The sequence below is a fragment of the Lepisosteus platostomus genome, chromosome 8 (genome assembly GCF_059453375.1).
Source record: "Lepisosteus platostomus isolate fLepPlt1 chromosome 8, fLepPlt1.hap1, whole genome shotgun sequence".
NCBI classification, from domain to species: Eukaryota; Metazoa; Chordata; class Actinopteri; order Semionotiformes; family Lepisosteidae; genus Lepisosteus; species Lepisosteus platostomus.
In genome coordinates this window covers 19,802,275-19,819,795 of record NC_142618.1, presented here as the reverse complement: position 1 = coordinate 19,819,795, position 17,521 = coordinate 19,802,275, and the positions used below count along the sequence as shown (strand labels likewise).

At 38.3% G+C, this 17,521-nt stretch overlaps 1 protein-coding gene across 1 annotated transcript; it reads right to left on the bottom strand.

Annotated features, from left to right (window-relative positions):
* Positions 1–926: 926 nt before the first annotated feature.
* rab18a (RAB18A, member RAS oncogene family) lies at positions 927–14,710 on the bottom strand. Its single transcript, XM_088642806.1, has 7 exons — positions 14,520–14,710; positions 8,536–8,591; positions 5,870–5,931; positions 4,632–4,704; positions 4,199–4,317; positions 3,696–3,762; positions 927–2,914 (listed from the first exon to the last, which is right to left on the bottom strand). The coding sequence occupies exons 1-7, from the start codon at positions 14,585–14,587 to the stop codon at positions 2,742–2,744; spliced, it is 618 nt and encodes a 205-aa protein (XP_088498932.1). The 5' UTR covers positions 14,588–14,710; the 3' UTR covers positions 927–2,741.
* Between the last annotated feature and the right edge of the window lie 2,811 nt (positions 14,711–17,521).

Below are 17,521 nucleotides of genomic sequence, written 5' to 3'. Positions count from 1 at the left end.
CGAAAGTAGAAGTGATCACTCAAATTGGAGTGATGTGATTTGTGGAGTGCCACAAGGGTCGATACTAGGACCACTGAACTTCTATTATATCAACAACCTAGATTCTACTAGCATTTTTAAACTAGTCTTGCAAACTTGTTTGCAAATTATTCCAATTAAGAAGATAAGCACTGTTTAAGAGACAAATGAAGCTCAAAAAGATTTACATAAAATTCTAAACTGGGCAAACACCTGGCAGATGATGCTTTATGCAGACAAGTGCCGGGTTTTGCATGCGGGTAGTAAAAGCATAAAATCTAAATACAAAATGTGAAATGCAAAGCTAGAAGAAGCTACTTATGAAAGACACAAGTGTTTATTTTGGTCACCACATTATAATAAAAAATTGCTGTTTTATCACTGTTCTGATCTACAAAATGCAGGAAAGTGATGATGAAGAGAACTGAAACGTCAATTTTAAATGTGTTGGATTTTAAATGCAAAGTAACACCAGGTTATATGGTGTGGACAAGGCTTCAATGTCATGCATGGATGCATAAAAGGGAAACAAAATCTCTTTAGTTCTAAAAAGAAGAAGAAAAAAAAGGTACTCATGGGCAGCAAGATGGCAGTGGTTAGAATTAGTACAATGAGGCTCTAAGGTGTGTGGAATTTGTACAGTATGTTCTCCCCATCTTCATGTGGGACTTCTCTGGCCCTGGTGTAAGTGTGTGTATCTGTGTCTGTGTGTACCCGTCACGAGTTGGGATAGCCTCCTTCTTACCCGCAACCCTGTACTGGTTAAAGCAGTGAGAAAACGGATGAATACCTCAAAAATTTTAAAACGAAATGACAACTTTTCACAAAAGTATGTGGAACAAATTATACAGACTGATGCTGCATGGGCTTAATATTTACGCGGTGCTAACACAATGAACACTAGCAAGTCACCTAGTTAACTGATCTTTATTTACATTAACAAACTAAGATTTGTCCCCCCACGTGTCGGAATTTACAGCATTATGTTTAAGAACCTTTCAAAAGCAGTCCAGTATATATGATTGATGCAGTCATAAGCATTTATCATCTATCCAAAGGCAATAAATTATATTTTACAAAGTAAAACATACAAAAGTACATGATGTTCTTGTTCTAAATTAATGCAAAGAGCAATTATCTACAAGAACTAACCAATTTTTGTATGTGTTAAAAATCTTTTCTTCAATATTAACAGAAAGGTTTAAGAATATAACCCAGGGAAGACTACTAGTCTTGAAAAAAATTGAAACCGAGATATGATGCATACAACTTACGATTGTAACAATGGTTGACAGATGCATTCTCAGTAAATAAATGACCATTTATTAAGTAAACGTGAAGAGTTATGTAAATCTGAGTTACAACACAAATATTCAGACAATTACATGCTGTTAAAAAAAAACATTAAAATAGAAAAGAGAATTAGAATGTTTGAACAAACAGACAGAAGGTACCACATGTCCTTCACATGTTTCCAAATCATCCAGAAAGACTGGAAATAGAACAAATGTCAACTAACTTCACCACTTAATCCCTGCAACCAAATCTCTGTTCTGGCACTCAAGTGCTATAGGGATGGCAAAGGTTGAAGTCTACAACACAGATGAAATGTTGCCAATGTGGATACAGTACTAGTTGACAGGACAGGAAAACAAGCTTTTAAACAGCGAGGGAAAAGAAAAATTCTGCACTCAGAATACTGTATATCCAAAGGCATCAATACAAGATCTATATATATTTCAGACCCAGGAATGATTTATATAATATGATCAGGTGTGTTAAATGTATGATGTAAAAGTGTTTTTAGGAAAAGGAATAATCTGCATGAGTTACAGGTCATAAAAGCATGAGCTAAGGATACAGGAAACCAATTAAGACATGCACATTTAGCCTTTTTGCAGTGAACAATAGAAAGTCTATAGTGCCAATCTGTGGTAACGTACAAATTCTTCCAAACATGTTTAAAGTTTAGCGTCTAAGTTAATAAAATAGCCAAACAGCTGCAAAATGGTTGTTAATCTATGACTGAAAAAAGCAGATTCTGAAGAACACATACATTACTCAAAAAGGGTATCCATCCAGATTATAGGATCATGTCAGTTGAAAAAATAATAATAAAATACAACATTCCTTTGTTGCTTTTCTGCTTTTTTCTCTTCAATCTGGAATACAAGGCATGATCATGCTGAGCATAAACCGGCAACATACTAGAGAAAAGAAATCATTATTTTTAATCAGGTTGTGCTTCCCTTGACAGAATGCATTACAAAGCACATTTGAAACAGAGGCAGGAAAGAAACTGAACATTTTTGCACTTTTTGATAAATGTCATCACGTATACAAGATAAAAATAACATTTTACTCTAAAAGGCAGCGAGGATGGATGTGTTTGTTTTTTTGCCGTGAATTAGTAAGATTATTTACCGTCTCGTCTCAACCACATTCAGTTGCTCTTGGCAGACCGTTTCCAATGCAGTTCATGAAAAGCAGCCATGGACAGGAGGGTCAGATCAGCTGTAGTCTACAAAGTTGCTCAGCTGGGGAACTTACAAACGGTGGGTGCTGCCGTGATACCAGGAAGTGTGCAAATAGCAATGTCCCTACTATCGCAGCTACTGAACATGTAAACACAGCAATACAGTTCAGAGGCCCTTCCAATAGTTAGAAAATGATGTCTGTTTTTGTGCGCGAGTGGTGTTGCGGGACAGTGGTCGATTTTCGATTTACACCAAGGAGCAATATCCCCCACAGCCTCCACCACCCCGCTCCTCGTGATCAGACAGTCTCACACCCCGGCTCTGAGTCTCGCTCTCCCACAGTCCTGGTGTCTGAATAATTTTCTCCACCAGCTCTTCAAAAGCACACTGGACGCCGTCACAGGTTTTTGCACTAGCTTCTGTACGAGAGGATCAAAATGCACACAAAGTTCATCACTAGAAAAGTCCCTGGCAGATAAAATCTGAATTAAATCCTGACTTCAAACTGGTATTTACTCTGTGGATCACAGCATTCTAATTTACAAGCTTTGCCCAAGTACAAAATTCAAAACAGACCAAAAAAATTGGTGGAACAATAATGAACACATCTCTATTACAGAACAGTGTATTATTCCATTCAAAAACAAAATTAAAAGATAGAGGAGAGAAATGTACTTCAATAAATAACTTTTTCTGAAAGGTATGTAGTGGTGCCTGACATCTTTATGACAGGTAACACAGTTTACTAAATAATACTAAACCAAAACATTAAAGCTATACACTGCAATGCTCTTTAAAGTTTCCAAATATTGTACCAAAATATTGTCGTGGGCTTGTACAAACCATTATTCATTTAATATAGAGTCAATATCCTTTTGGTTCTCTATTAAAGAACCAGAAGAAGGAAGGACTTGTTTAGATAGATTAACATTGAAATTGTTTTTCTACCAAAGTTTGTAAGAATCTGAAATCAGGCAAGTCAGAATAACTGGGAAAACCTGAAACTGAAGAGACCTGTGTCTGAAGGCATGGCTGTTTTATAGGGAGATGAAAAACATGCTAAAAATAGACTGACAATATGGCACCAAAATACACATTCACCTTCTAGAATGACAGTAATTTAAAAAGCAGCTTCCCCAACATAGTTGCCGAGGATAATTTATTGAAATGGTTCTTTTAAGAGGAATGATCCAGACTTACCTATAAAAAGCATGGAATGTTTTCTTGCAAACTTTAGGCCTTCATTCCTGTCTACATCCCGGTTTTCCTTTAACAAAAAGAACAATCATTTATGAAGCCTGTCTTCAGTTTATAGCTGCTACTGTAAATTAAAGAGGGCAGGCAAGGTCACAAGGACCCTCGTATCCCAAGAAAACACAAAACACATAGCAGGCTTCAGAAACACAATGGTTAAGTAAAGGTAGAAAATGACATGTTCACCACCATAGCTTGATTATTGCCAACACATTCTATTCAGCTACATTTTATTCTGATTATTAGTGTACTAATAGACTTCAGAATTTCAAGGGCTGGCAATTATTATTGATTAACATAAATAATTAATATAAAGAATAAAATTAGATTGAAAAGGCATCTGAAATACCTTTTATTTACTGATTAACAAAGGTTTTAGGGAAGTCCAGCAGGAAAAAAAGCTTGCACAAGGATATTCCTTACTGACAATATCTGACAATCATATTCACCTTATCGATTTTGTTCCCAACCAACATTTTCACAAGGTCATTTCTTGTACAATAGGTCTCCAGTTCGTTTAGCCAGTTGTCAAGTTTGGTGAAAGTGTCGCGCTTTGTGACATCATACACTACAAGAAAAGGGAGAGCAGCCTGAAAATCTTTAATTTGCTTGTAACTAAACCGAATACCAGTGTGAACTTATATCTAATCATCTATTTTTTTTCTAAAAAGAAGCTATGCTAAATACTAAAATCCACCGCAAAGATCTCTTAAAGCTCCACTGCACTTCATTTAAGATGAGGCACTTAAAACAAGCACATAAATAATCTCTGATAGATTTCTGAATGAAATAAAATGTGACGCTGATTAAAGAACTCCCAGTAATTTATAATCTAGCATGTAGAAGGTAATGTCTCTGCTCAATAAGATAGTGTTTACTCACCCAAGATGACACCCTGTGCCCCTCGGTAGTAGCTAGGTGTCAAAGTTCTAAATCTCTCTTGGCCTGCAGTGTCCTGCAATACAAAACATTTTGTTCACATTTACTCAAGAAAGTCTGCCTTACTTTAACAGGAAAAACAATAGGAAAAAGGAGTATACCCTCTGCAGATGAATTTAAAAAAGGGCTTTGGATTAAACCTGTTAAGGCTGGACTGTAATGTTATGCACTAGTGCCATCTTCTGGAGGCTTGTCTTGAGTTTAGTTAGAGACCCAGGCAAGATCAGTACTTAACTTGAAGCCTTCGCACAATCGCTAAAATGACTCAAAGACCGTCTTTAAAAAGTTAAAGGGGCACTTGACTCACATTTCTAATTATTTCTGAGTGAATCTCTGGATCATATTGTACCATCAAGCGCTTTGAGAAGCCACTTTTAAAGGCGCTATATAAAATAAAGTTTTTTATTATTATTATTATTATTATTATTATTATTATTATTACCATTATACGTGGGACATTTTCACTTCTTAGCAAAAACAGAGCAACAGAATGCTTCAAAGATATTTTAAAATAAAATCAAGTACAAATCTCACAACTGCACTAAATTTTGAAACACTGGTACACTGTAATTAGGGCTAACTGCAAAGTAAGGCTCCCGTTCTTCAGAAAGCTTATTCCTAGTAGGGGTTGTAGCAGCTTAAAGCCCGTCCTGGAAGGAGGGTCGAAGGGTTGAAGGCAGTACGACAGCCCCGAGCGAGCAGGAGGCCAGATCACACGCAGAAGGACGGGTCGGAGACACCGACCAGCCCAGCTAGCGCGTCTCTCGGAGGTGGAAGTAAACCAGAGCCCCTTGGAGAAAACTCACACTGAGCACACTGCCCGGCACACCATCATGCCACCATCATAGATCAGGCAAGACGCTCGTGCTACTGTATTTTAGAAGATTTACAGCATCTTGTAAAAAAAATGACATTTCCTCAGTCCACAATTCATCTGTGCACAAAGTGACCTGAGAGAACTTTCACAAAACAGGGCACATTTTCTATCTAACTGTACAGCATCTGTCTACTGGCCTGTTTCAAAAAAGAAAGGTGTTGGCAGTCCATGCTGGAGTATTAAAAACAACTAATTTAATAACAATGAGGTTCTTATTGCAAAATACAGATTTTGTACAATTAATACCAAGCACCACATTTGTTACTCTCTCCAACAATATACAAACAGCGCAAAAAACCCTTACCCAGATCGCAAGTTTGGCCTTGTTCCCATCCACCGAAATGGTTTTTACTTTGAAGTCGACACCTACATGCACAACACAAAATGTACTGTTAATACTTTCCACGTTATTCACCAGTGAAATACAATATTTCACAGAGTAAGGAGTCTCTGATAAATGGCATCTTACATTAAACTTCAAGTATCCAGTGAACTCTATAATACACAAAACTTTGAGTGTCTATTTTTATTAGATTAGGCTCAAGCAATCAAAACACAATGCTGAAATGAATAAGAGAAGAAAATGCATACTTATATCATAACTGTTCATTACCTTTAAAATAATTGATATAAGACTGACCGCCATCAAGTCAGTCTTGAAAACATTAAAAGCTTTTCCGGCTACCTCTTTGAAATATATGCCCACAAAATAGATATAAGATGTCTGATCCGCAATTTAAAACATATATTTAACAAATGTCAGCAATACTTAAAGCAAGTGTAGGGTGTTTTGACATTTCTATCAAATTTCAACTGTAATGAAAACAGAAGCCATACTGGTTATTTAAGCTTAGTAGACTATCACCCCTCTGACCTCGAACACTGTCAATCTTCATGAAAGCAATGGTAACCGAGCCTTTATTATACAAACAAGGCTTCTGACATTTGTCATATTCAAAACAGCAAATTTATACAAGGTATGGATTTTACTCAATGCACATTCGGCAGCCCACTACACTTTAACATAGGTCAAAAACTAACCATCCCTTAAAGATCCAGGGCTGTTATTTCTTTATTGGCAAAATAGTTCTAAAACTTTATACATTTCGGCTGGGGCAGTGATAAGATAACCTAATTTAGCCTCCAGTGGTTTTTGTGCTTGGATTATTTTTGCCACAAGTCATACAAGAGGTCTGATGGCACCTGAATTAATTATTTCAGAAAAAAAAAGTCCAGGTAACTGCATGATGCCTAAAACCCTAAGAATTTTAACGGTTTTGGATTAACTTTAAGATTTCTTTAAAGTAACCAAATCCAAGTGGCCTAAGGTCATTGTACATTGGAGTATGTCATAGTTTTCTGAACTTCCAGTCTTAAAATGAATTTTTCAGAGAGGGGGAAAAAAACAACTTAATACACAGCTCTTTGCTGTGAGAAAACCATCAGTCTGGCAGAAAATATCTCCTTTCACATAAAGCTCTGCTTTGTCACAGAATATGTGCTGTTAAGTCGCTAACAGCACAAATTCCAGAAGGGATATAAAAGAAAAGCAACAGCAGAACTGACCACAATTCCTTCTAGAACCGACTAAGTGAAGTTCCTTCTACACCTGATCACAGCTCTGTGGTGGAACCTGTGGAATTTTAGAATTCTGGAACTTCAAACGCCTTTAACAACAACTCTTAAAACTAAGAAAAACTAGGTTAATCATTACACTTCGAGGATGTTTATTAGTAAAGATACTGGGCCAAAACCAGGAAATGACTCTCTAAGGCCTTATTTAGGAGCTGTTGAGGCCTTGCCCAGCCAATTGGCATGTATTACTCTCCTCAGACAGGTAGAGCACAGAACTACACAGACTCAGAGCTGGGAAGACAAACCCCTTTTAGCTATAACCAAGAAGGAAATGCCAACAGGCCGGGTACTTCATCCAAGCCAAGCATTATTGCAAAAATATGCTTAAACTGAGAACATCAATGCTTTTACTGTAGAATTTCACAGACTTAAGAAGTGAACTGCAGCCTTGTTTTTCTATTTCAGGGTTAGAAAGAATCTGCACTGATGAGTGCATTTCAAACCACAATAAATGTAAAATGTGCACAGTAAAGTGTAAAACCGCCAATTTACATCACAAAATAGACTAAATTTCCAGGCATGCGCAGCTGCATGTTCTTTGAATCAGAACGAGGCAACAGAACTTCTGGCGAGGTGAAGCAGCCCTGTGACATTGTGTACACGCAGACTTGTGAATACTTCTCGTTTAATCCAAGAAATATTGCTCTCGGTTTCGAGACGGTTTTGCCAGCAAATACCTTTTACTTGTTATTGCCAGCAAATACCTTTTACTTGTTAACTCTGCATGCAGATCACGTTGGAACATTTCTGCGGTGAAATATCTGCTTTACATCCTGTAATTATTCACTCGTACGTCGCTTTACACTAGTCATCAAAGTGGCTAGTGAGCAGGAAGGGCTGCATCACATCGTAATTTTTGCAAACTCTCGCCCCCACCCGTGGCAAGAACAGGGGTTTTTGACATGGTGACTATCCAGTACTTTCACAAATTTCATGCTTTCTTTTTGCTTAATTCAGAATTTGTCAAATTCTGCAGTACCTTCAACTAATATATTTTGTTACCAAGATTTAATAAAATCTGAGACTTTTTTATTAAGAAGTCTGAAAGTCTGAGACCTTTGTGAAAGTCTGAGAAACTGGGACTGCAGGTCCCTTTTAACTCCAACCTTGTACGTATGAAAAAGAACATCACATCAGGGTGTCTAACATAAAGAATGAATGTGTATGTGGAAGTATTTACATTGAGCTGATATTTACCAATGTTTAACCCGATACACAAGTACATAAGTACATAAAGTACATAAACTTCAAAGGACAACGCAGATAATGCTAGTCTGGGAGCACTTAGTGAATATGTCCCTCCCTTTTGTAATGTCTACTGTACAGTAAACTTACCAATTGTTGCTGCAAGTTCAGGATCAAATGTATCATCTGTGAATCTTAGCAGGAGACTGAAAAATAAATTGTAGAAGATCAACATCTATAAATGAATGAAAAAACACAGTGAGAATCTTTACTTTATTATGGTCCCAAACAAAATAGAACTAACCTTTCATAAACCAAGACAAACCTCAGTTTTTCTTTACAGTGAGGAAACCTTTAGTCAGCCTATGACTTCCCCAGAACCTGGGGAACTGCACATGTATGACAGAATGATGCACACCTAAATGTGTTACTGCAAATTAAAATAAGATAAATCCATATGCACCTGCACTTAACTTGCCCTGGTGATGCCAGTGACACACAGTATATTATATAAATTAAATAGATATTTTATCTATTGATTGATTTATGCAATTGAGGGAAACTGCATAAATCTTTATTAAGTAGATTTTACACTTGTGATTGAATGTGCTATTTTTCACAGTACTATCCAAAATGAATAATAGTAGTCTCCTAAGTTTTTTTTTTACAGAGAACCATACTGCCGTGAAGGTTTTCGACAGCTCCTAAAAACACTTTGACATGCCCATCGCCACATTTTCTGAAACAAGTTTTTCTTTCCTTTCGCAGTGCTCTTGTTTTCATTGGATTCCGCCGCAGAAATTTTGAGAAAAAAAAAACTTATGCCACATACCGGTATCTGGAAACAGCTTTAGTGAATCAGGTCACAAAAACGTTTCATTCAGAAGATGCAATCTGTTCATCTTACATTGCTGTGGAGCTTCTGTATGCGCTTATCTAACCGGCCATGTTGTTGCAGCTGACACTCAGCTTCTTAAGAAAGGTTACAGAAAAGGGAAGGCCAACCAAATCATCTCGCCCTTCAGATACTTAGCAGTTAGTCCAATATCACTGGTGAGCCTTTAAGACCCCCTGGCAAAGCTGCATGTCCAGCAGATCCTGAGCAAGGCCTGTGACATCACTACTCACACATTACATCATAGCCTGCTGCAACCATGGCTGCTGGTGCTGCTGTACATGCCATTGTGTGTCTCTGTGTTGGCCCACCAGGAGATACATCTGTTCTGACCAAACTATCCTATTCTCCTGCCCACATGTCCAGATTGCACCCAGGCTGGGCACCATCTGAGTTGGATGCAGCATCACTGCCATGGATCCAAGAGGGACGTCGTGGATATAGCTATCGTTTAGGAGGGATTTACTGGTCTATAGAGATCTGCAGGGAGTACTGACATACACAAGACATGATGGATGGATTAATACCCTTATTCATTTCCTTTTTTTTTTTAATTGTATAATGTTAGCATGCCCAAAGGGGTTGGGCAGCCAGTTGACCTTGGACCCCTAGAGGTTTTTTTTCTCCTTACTAAGGAGTTTTTGGTTCCTCTCCTCAGTTGTCTTCTGGTCTTTTCTGTTCAGTATTCACATGTATGGTCACTTGCAATATAAAAATACATTGAATTGAAGACCCATCTCATGCCCTTCATCGGTCTTTTCAACTTGTGCCTTCAAGAACATGTCTTCGCTGTCCACAGTGCAGGACAAAGAGAAGGAAATCTAGCTTTGTTCCAGAGGGCATTAGGCTCGCCAATAAAGAAAGTTTTATCCATATGATCTCTATTGGAAAGAGCTCCCTCTGCAAACGTAAAATATCTCATGGATAGATTACTATTTTATTTTGTAGGACAGGTCAGAGTCCTTCCAGCGCACATGCGCTTTGTTACTTTCGTAATCATTTTAATTCACTTTTGTTGTTTTTTGTTATTTATTTTAAAAATGATTTATTTTTAATTTGGAATGTACTGTGATGTTACAGTGTTTGCTGATTAAATTGCCCCTTGGGGATGAATGAAGTATTTTCAATCGAAATGAATGAATGGAGCTGAGGATCTCGTCCAAACACCGCTTGAAAGAAGCCAGGGAGTGAATTTATTAAGTCCATCAGACACTTCCTCTTCACTGTCTAGACGTTTCCCATCACTGGCTCAGATATATTTTATTTCATCACTTACAGGTCTTCTGCTTTTGTAGCAGCAAAAAAAAAAATTAAGTTATTAATTTGAGCCTCCACTGCAATACCCCTTGGAGACATGGCTGGATGAGAATCCTGGAGCAGTTATCTGCTAGCACCAAAACAAACCAGAGGGACTGATTGCCTCCTTGTTTGTAACCCTTCTTATAACTGCTGAGAGTTACTCCCTGTTAATAACAGTTATATTTGTTTTGTTCAGTACCAAGAAAAACTTGTCCATAGAGTTAAATTAAACTTGGATGTATCTGCCAAAAGAAAATCACAAATCCATGAACTAATGGAAGATTTGTGTAGCAAAACAAGAAGTCATCTCCAGGTAGTGGGCTTTCAGATGTATGTATTTGTGAAGGCCTAAACAACATGACATAAAAAAAACTATTTCCGCAGTTAGAATATTCTGCATCAGAATAACCCCATCAAACATACTTTATAATCATCCTCCAACTTTAAAAAAAACAACATTTCAAGTAAGAAACAAAATATACCTTGAATTACAGACAGTAGAACACTTTTTACACACCCAAACCTCAAGTTACATTCTGCATCAGCTTAAATCTAAAAGCTTCACTAAATTTTTCTAACTTGCTTTACATTTTTTTTTTAACATTTTGACATTTTAATACCAAATGATCTAAAAGTTTTAAACCACTTTGTAACCCAGGATATACGCCAAAAACTTCTGAAAAACCTTTCTTCTAAAACGGGTTTACTGCTCTGGCCCTGTCCTATGGAAAAACGTCATCTCGACCTCTGTGCATGCACTAATGTCAGCTCAGACGTATTCAGAAAAGTGCAGGCAGGCCAGATGACTTCATCGTGGCTCATCTTATCAGGTCAGAGTTCACCCATATTCCCCAACACCAGACATGCTAGTCAGTGTATGCAAATTGCTTCTCTCACTGAGTTCACGCAAAATATATTTTTATTTCAATGACCACCGTTACAGCTTGTTGAGTAACGTTATCAGGATCAGAATTACCTCATACTTCTCAAGTTCAAGTGCAATTTTGGAAATGCAGACACTATCAGGTATTTGAGAGAACACCCATCACCGCATTTCACAATTATGTCACCTCGTAATTAAAATAAGGACGTTAAGTATCATCTCACCACCCAATTATAATAGACTTCTTGCCATCTCATATGATATATCCCTAGTGGGAAAACAATATACAACATTTATCTAAAGCTGAACTGCAAACCTTTCAAGTAACAGCTCAGTAAGCAAGAAAAAAATCAATAAATATAAAAAAATTAACAACTGGATGACTAATGCTATCGTGTTTTTAAGTCCAAATAAAACACTCAGTGAACCAATATACAAAATACTAGTTTAGTAGTTAAACATCCTTATCTTTTATTTAAAGGCTTCCTGTTTAATAAGAAGTAGGCCTATCATGACACAAAATGTATTACAGGTACGTTAAACCCAGAAAACCCGGATGGCTACCATCACATGGCAAGTAATTCAAATTCTATAAATACACCAGTCATAAATTCTTCCAAATATCCCACAGTTGATCTTTCTAAACATTTCTTAAATCCTGCCAAACACTACAAAGGAATGATATTAACTATTGAAAATGCTTCAAATCACAGAAGGAGAACAATTTGCCCTTTGTTAATGGCCTATTTATTCAACATCTAGCAAACACAACGGCAGCATAAGCTTTTAAGCCTTTTTACTTCTACAAATTTAACTTATTTTCAGCAGAAATGAATGAACTCAGCCGAACGCAATGAGAGAGAGTATCTCGTTCAGGGAGTCTGAGACGAGGCCTTGGTAAGTCAATGCCAGCAGGTCAGCACATGGGTAACATGAGGCTCCAGGGTGCTAACATTTGTTCCGAGTGTTTAACTTGTGGTCTATTTTACATCCCAAAAATCCCAGTAAACATTGAAAACTGTCTGCACCTCAGTTTCAATTAGGATACCAGAACCAGAGGAAGCAAATCCATCCTAAAGCAGAAAATATCCACATCCATTCCCAGAAAGACTGTTCAGAGATGACATTCATCTTTCTCTGCCAGTCATTGTACTGGTGAGAAAACAAGGCGTGCTTCATTCATAACTGGATGCCAGGTGGCAGATATGTCATTTCTTTGATATGCCCATGAAACTCCTCCCCAGACACCAGAGTCATGAGCTCACCCTGAAAAGTAATCCTGTCAGACACTGTATCCCGATGAATATCACACACTTTGTGAAGATTTCCAGCTGTTGCCTTTAAGTACAAGTTTGTCTCCCAAAACCGGATCCTGAATTTGGGCAAAACATTCGCACACCCTTTTCAAAATATGGCAGCAGCTACCCCTTCAGCCTTGATTTTCTTGATGATGGGTGCCACAGTCAAAACTGGGATCGCTTACTGATTTTTTTTTTGTGCTGCCACTGGAGTTGAACAATTCTCTGACTTGCCCCCAGAATGAAGTAATACTCACTGCTCTCCCTCAGAATTCAGCCTCCTTCAACACCAGGCTTCTATAATCTTTGTGAGGTTTTGTGAAACAACCAGATGACAAACATGGCTAGAGCACATTTACAGCATTAACACAGGTACACGATATGAATAAATATGAACATTGTGTATGGCCATTATGCTACTGATACTAGCATGTGACCTATTATTGAACATAACGAGCAGAACTGTCACACATGCTGGAGTTGGCTTGCCTTAGGCACCAGGTGATTTGTTATGCAAACACAACTATGCCAAACATCCTTTTAACTATTTAACAGAGACGCACACACACACACACCTGCAAAACAATGGCTCTTCTCACCCCTATGATAAACAAGGGCTCCCACCGTATATAAAAATCGCCCTTATTAAAAAAAAAAAGTTTAGCCTTTCCCTAGCTATTCTGAAAAGAAGCACGTCCAAAACGTTTTAAAACCCGTCCAGTGACGTCAATTTTCTTTTCCCAGAACATTAGACGTCATATTAGACGGACATGTCTCCATTTCTGGATAATGTTTTCTTGTTGTTGAAGGGGAGCAATATTTTACTTGGCACACTTGAGGAAAAAGCCCCCATTAGTAATCTGCTCAGGAGCTCAGATCGGCCAAGGGTGATGACTTCAGTATTGCAACAGTTTTCTCATGACCGGTCTCTCCTGTTACATGCCCCAAGCACTTCACAGGCCCCAGCGCAGAGAGGAGTACAATTTCGCCATTTCTAGCTTATCGGGTTCATCTGAGATGTGCGTTTTTCCACACTGGACTTTTTTTTAGTTATTGAAAAGATCAGTAAGACAGCGATAAGTACAAAAAACCGCAGAGCACTGTTGGGACACCGACACTTCACGATGAAGTACAAGGGAAATCGTGAAATGTCCAATATCCCAAACCGGACAAGCTCGCAGCAGGCTGCCATGAGAGGTGGCGAAAGATCTTTTTAACCGTCGTTTTCTACTTGATATCACAGGCAGTAAGTCCATCGCCATCTAAATGACCACAAGCAACGGCTTTGTCTACATCTGACGACGCCAATCCCCCGTCAACACAACGAGACCCCGAAGCCAAACGGTGGGTTAACTACCGCAGCTGCCTGCTGTCAACCCACAGGCAGGATAAAAAGGTCTCCAGACACGGCAGAAAACATCATCCGCACAACTGCATCGTGCGAAAAAGAAGTTACTGTAACAACACGACTGCTTTTGAAACGCCAGTTTTACACCATTTCTCCTGTACGCGTTTTATAAAACACACTGATCTGGCGGCGCGACGTGTGCAGAGAGTGCCCGAAAACCCTACACGGCTCTCTTTCCGCAACAAAAAAAGAAAACCAGATGAGCTGTTGTTGTGAGAAATACGAGACTAACAATACAGTAAACAAAGCAGGTCAGGCGCAGGCCTCGGCTCCTACTCCGAGTCCCAGCCAGCGACACAAGGCCGAGCACAGTGTGTTTCACAGCGCAGACAGGGGGTGAGAGTGTCTCACCTGGATTTTCCTACCCCACTCTCCCCGATTATTAGTATCTTGAGAGTTGTCAGCACGTCCTCGTCCATGTTCTTCAGCGTTGTCTATGCTGGGGGGGGCAGCTGTCAGTTTACCCGAGCTGGGCTGACGTTGCACTTGCTGTCTCACCTCACCGAAGGCCCTGAGCTCAGCGCACCGCGGCTCCCTCCTCCAGCAACTTCCTATTGGAGAACAGGCGCCATGTCGTCACCGCGCCGCTCCCACTCGCCAGTGCGGCGCGACATGCTGTTTCCGCCACGACCGCTAGGGGTCGTCAGCACCAATCGGGGTGTGGGAGGGGGGACGTTTTCCTGAGTCTAGGTTTGCAGTCTCAGTCAGGCTGGTGTGCAGGAAAACGCTTCATCAAGCTTTCATTAAAAAAAAACTCAGAGGATTGGCAGTGTAGTATCTAAGAGCATCAATAACATGTAAAACTCGGTACTGACCTCCAAAAGAGTGACATTTCCACTAGTAAGAAACACTGGTGAGCGAAAAGTTTTGGTGTTATTTTCTGTTTCTGTAATATAGTTAACATCAATATTTGTATATGTAATAAAAAAATACTATAGTTTATTTGTAAAAGCAGAAGAAGATAAATTCCAGGAAAATTCCTAAGGACATTGTTCAGGCAGGAGAGGAGATATGGGAGGTATTTAGATTTTAGAACTATGGATTTATATTTTTGGCTTTTACTCACTTTACACTGTCCAGTTTCATTGGGTATTTTATTTAGCGTTTTGAAGAACAGTGCACATAAAGCTGTAGTGTTGCTCCAAAAAATACAGTATATTTATTTAAAAATGTTTAACATATATTTCAATATAACATGGAAATAAAACTATAAAAATACTCTTTTCAATGATGTGCAGAATGACTGAAAATGCAATACTTTACATTTAAAGTTTTTTTGGTGTTTTTACATTAACGACATTAAGTTTTACATTAACTAGATAATAGATTTTTGTTGTCTACTACAACTTTTATATATATTTACTGTACAATACAGTAAAAGGTGCATTGATAATCCTTCATGAGCAGACAACTACTCCAAAAGAAACATATGGTTTTATAAGCAGACAGTGTGGGTACTGTGGTTTTAGGATCAAATAGCTCAACAAGAAGCACATTCACTGTTCCTTCTTGAGAGATGAGAACAGTATTGTTCCCAGGATTGAGTCAATCCCAAAAGGAAAGAGTGGTGTGGTTTTTGTAAGGTTGTCTGGATCCATCCATCCCTTTTCTAATCCCTTCTTCCAGTTCAGGGTCAAATAACCCTGGGTTAGACGGAACCTATCCCAGCAAGCAATGGGCACAAAGCGAGAGACATCACTGAGATAACGATTCTAATAGTAAACACACAAAGACACATCTCAGGAAGTGTGCTGATGGCACAGCCCTGGACAGCTTATTAAGGAACCCAGAAACCCATCCTGGTCCCATTCTAAATGATTTTACTAAATGGTGTAACAAGTTCTCTTTGCAGTTAAGTGTTTTAAAAAAAAAGGATCTGGTCATCGATTTTAGGAAAAATGCAACACTCCTCCAACCTACTGTAACTAATGGTCAGACTGTAGAAACTGTCAATGACTACTTGGGACTGGTCATAGACAAAACCTAAGCTGGGAAAAATTCTGCAACACCGTTTATAGAAAAGGACAACAGAGACTCTACTTTCAAAGGAAACTAAGCTATTTCAAGGTAAATAGAACCATAAAATCAGTACCACTGATTGGGATAGGCTGGAAAGACGAGTCAAAATAAATAGCAAATTAATTTTATTAGTATAAAATTGTATAAAAGTATTGTAACTATCTTCGCCCTTATCTTACTGTAACACTGCGCTGACTTCTAGGTTGGTAAAGGTGTGTCTGTCATTGTGTTGCTATGTTGAGAGTGTGCTGTAAATACAAAGTTCCCCTGTGGGACAATAAAGCTTGAATTGAATTGAATCGTTTATCACGGAGATTAACTTCCAAAACAAAAACACTCCTCAATTACTATTCATCTTTATTCGTATTAAAGATTAACGCATAGAAGAAATCAAGGCATTGTTTAAAATGCCGGGTTACATTTTAAAAAGCAAAGCACGGGAGGTGTTTAACAATGAAATGATCTTTGATGTTCCACAGACATGAAGCAAAAGGAAAGTACTGTTCCAGTGAACACTAGTGAGATCTACTTTCTTTGCCTGGAAGAAAAGAAAAGCACAAAAGACATATCCTTTGATAAAACCAGGTGTGGCCAAAAGTCTGCCAGTACTGGCAGCTTGCCACACTCTCCCAGTCTCAAAGCTATGAGAGACTCTAGCATACATCATGTAGCTTGATATACTGTATATTGTACTTACTGCTGGGTAAGGTCCATTTTCAACAACAACAACACCTGCATCTGCGCCCCCATTTTTTAGTTGAGAGTCCTAACAAAGAAAACTTACTGTAAGCAAGCTACAGCAGAAGCTACAACAACACAAACCTCAGTGTAACAATCTGTCATTTGGATTTTAAAGGCATAAAGAAATAGCCATGAAGGACAGAATAATCCATCAGAAACATTTGTACCAGCTCTTGACTGTTGTTGATTTTAAAAAGCTAAACATATTTTAAAAGCTATAATCCAATAAAATAACAAATGTAGGTAATTTTCACTTTGTGTGAGCTTTGAATTCTATACAGCCAGGTGTAGGATTTGTTTGTTTTACACCCAGTAATAAACCAACATGTTTAACATCCAGGTAAGTAATAGTATAATGGTTAAAATACTCTATCCCTTTATTTAATTTCCATAAAAGGGGTGATTGACCAGCAGGTGGCAGTGTTACTACACACACACACATATATATATAGTATTTTATTCACACGTTTGCTTTGAAACTTGAGAGATACAAAAATCTTTTTCCCATTTCACATGTAATACTGGGAAATAATTCAGCATGTGCGTTTCAAGAAAAAACCTGAAGTCATTTTATAAGTATTATCAATGAACAG

Bases quoted from the DNA above. Each gene is read 5' to 3' on its own strand.
- rab18a (XM_088642806.1), bottom strand. From the start codon at position 14,587: ATGGACGAGGACGTGCTGACAACTCTCAAGATACTAATAATCGGGGAG. The intron at 8,592-14,519 runs GTGAGACACTCT...TTTATTTTTCAG, and splicing joins AGTGGGGTAGGAAAATCCAG to TCTCCTGCTAAGATTCACAG. The intron at 5,932-8,535 runs GTAAGTTTACTG...TTGTGCATGTAG, and splicing joins TGAACTTGCAGCAACAATTG to GTGTCGACTTCAAAGTAAAA.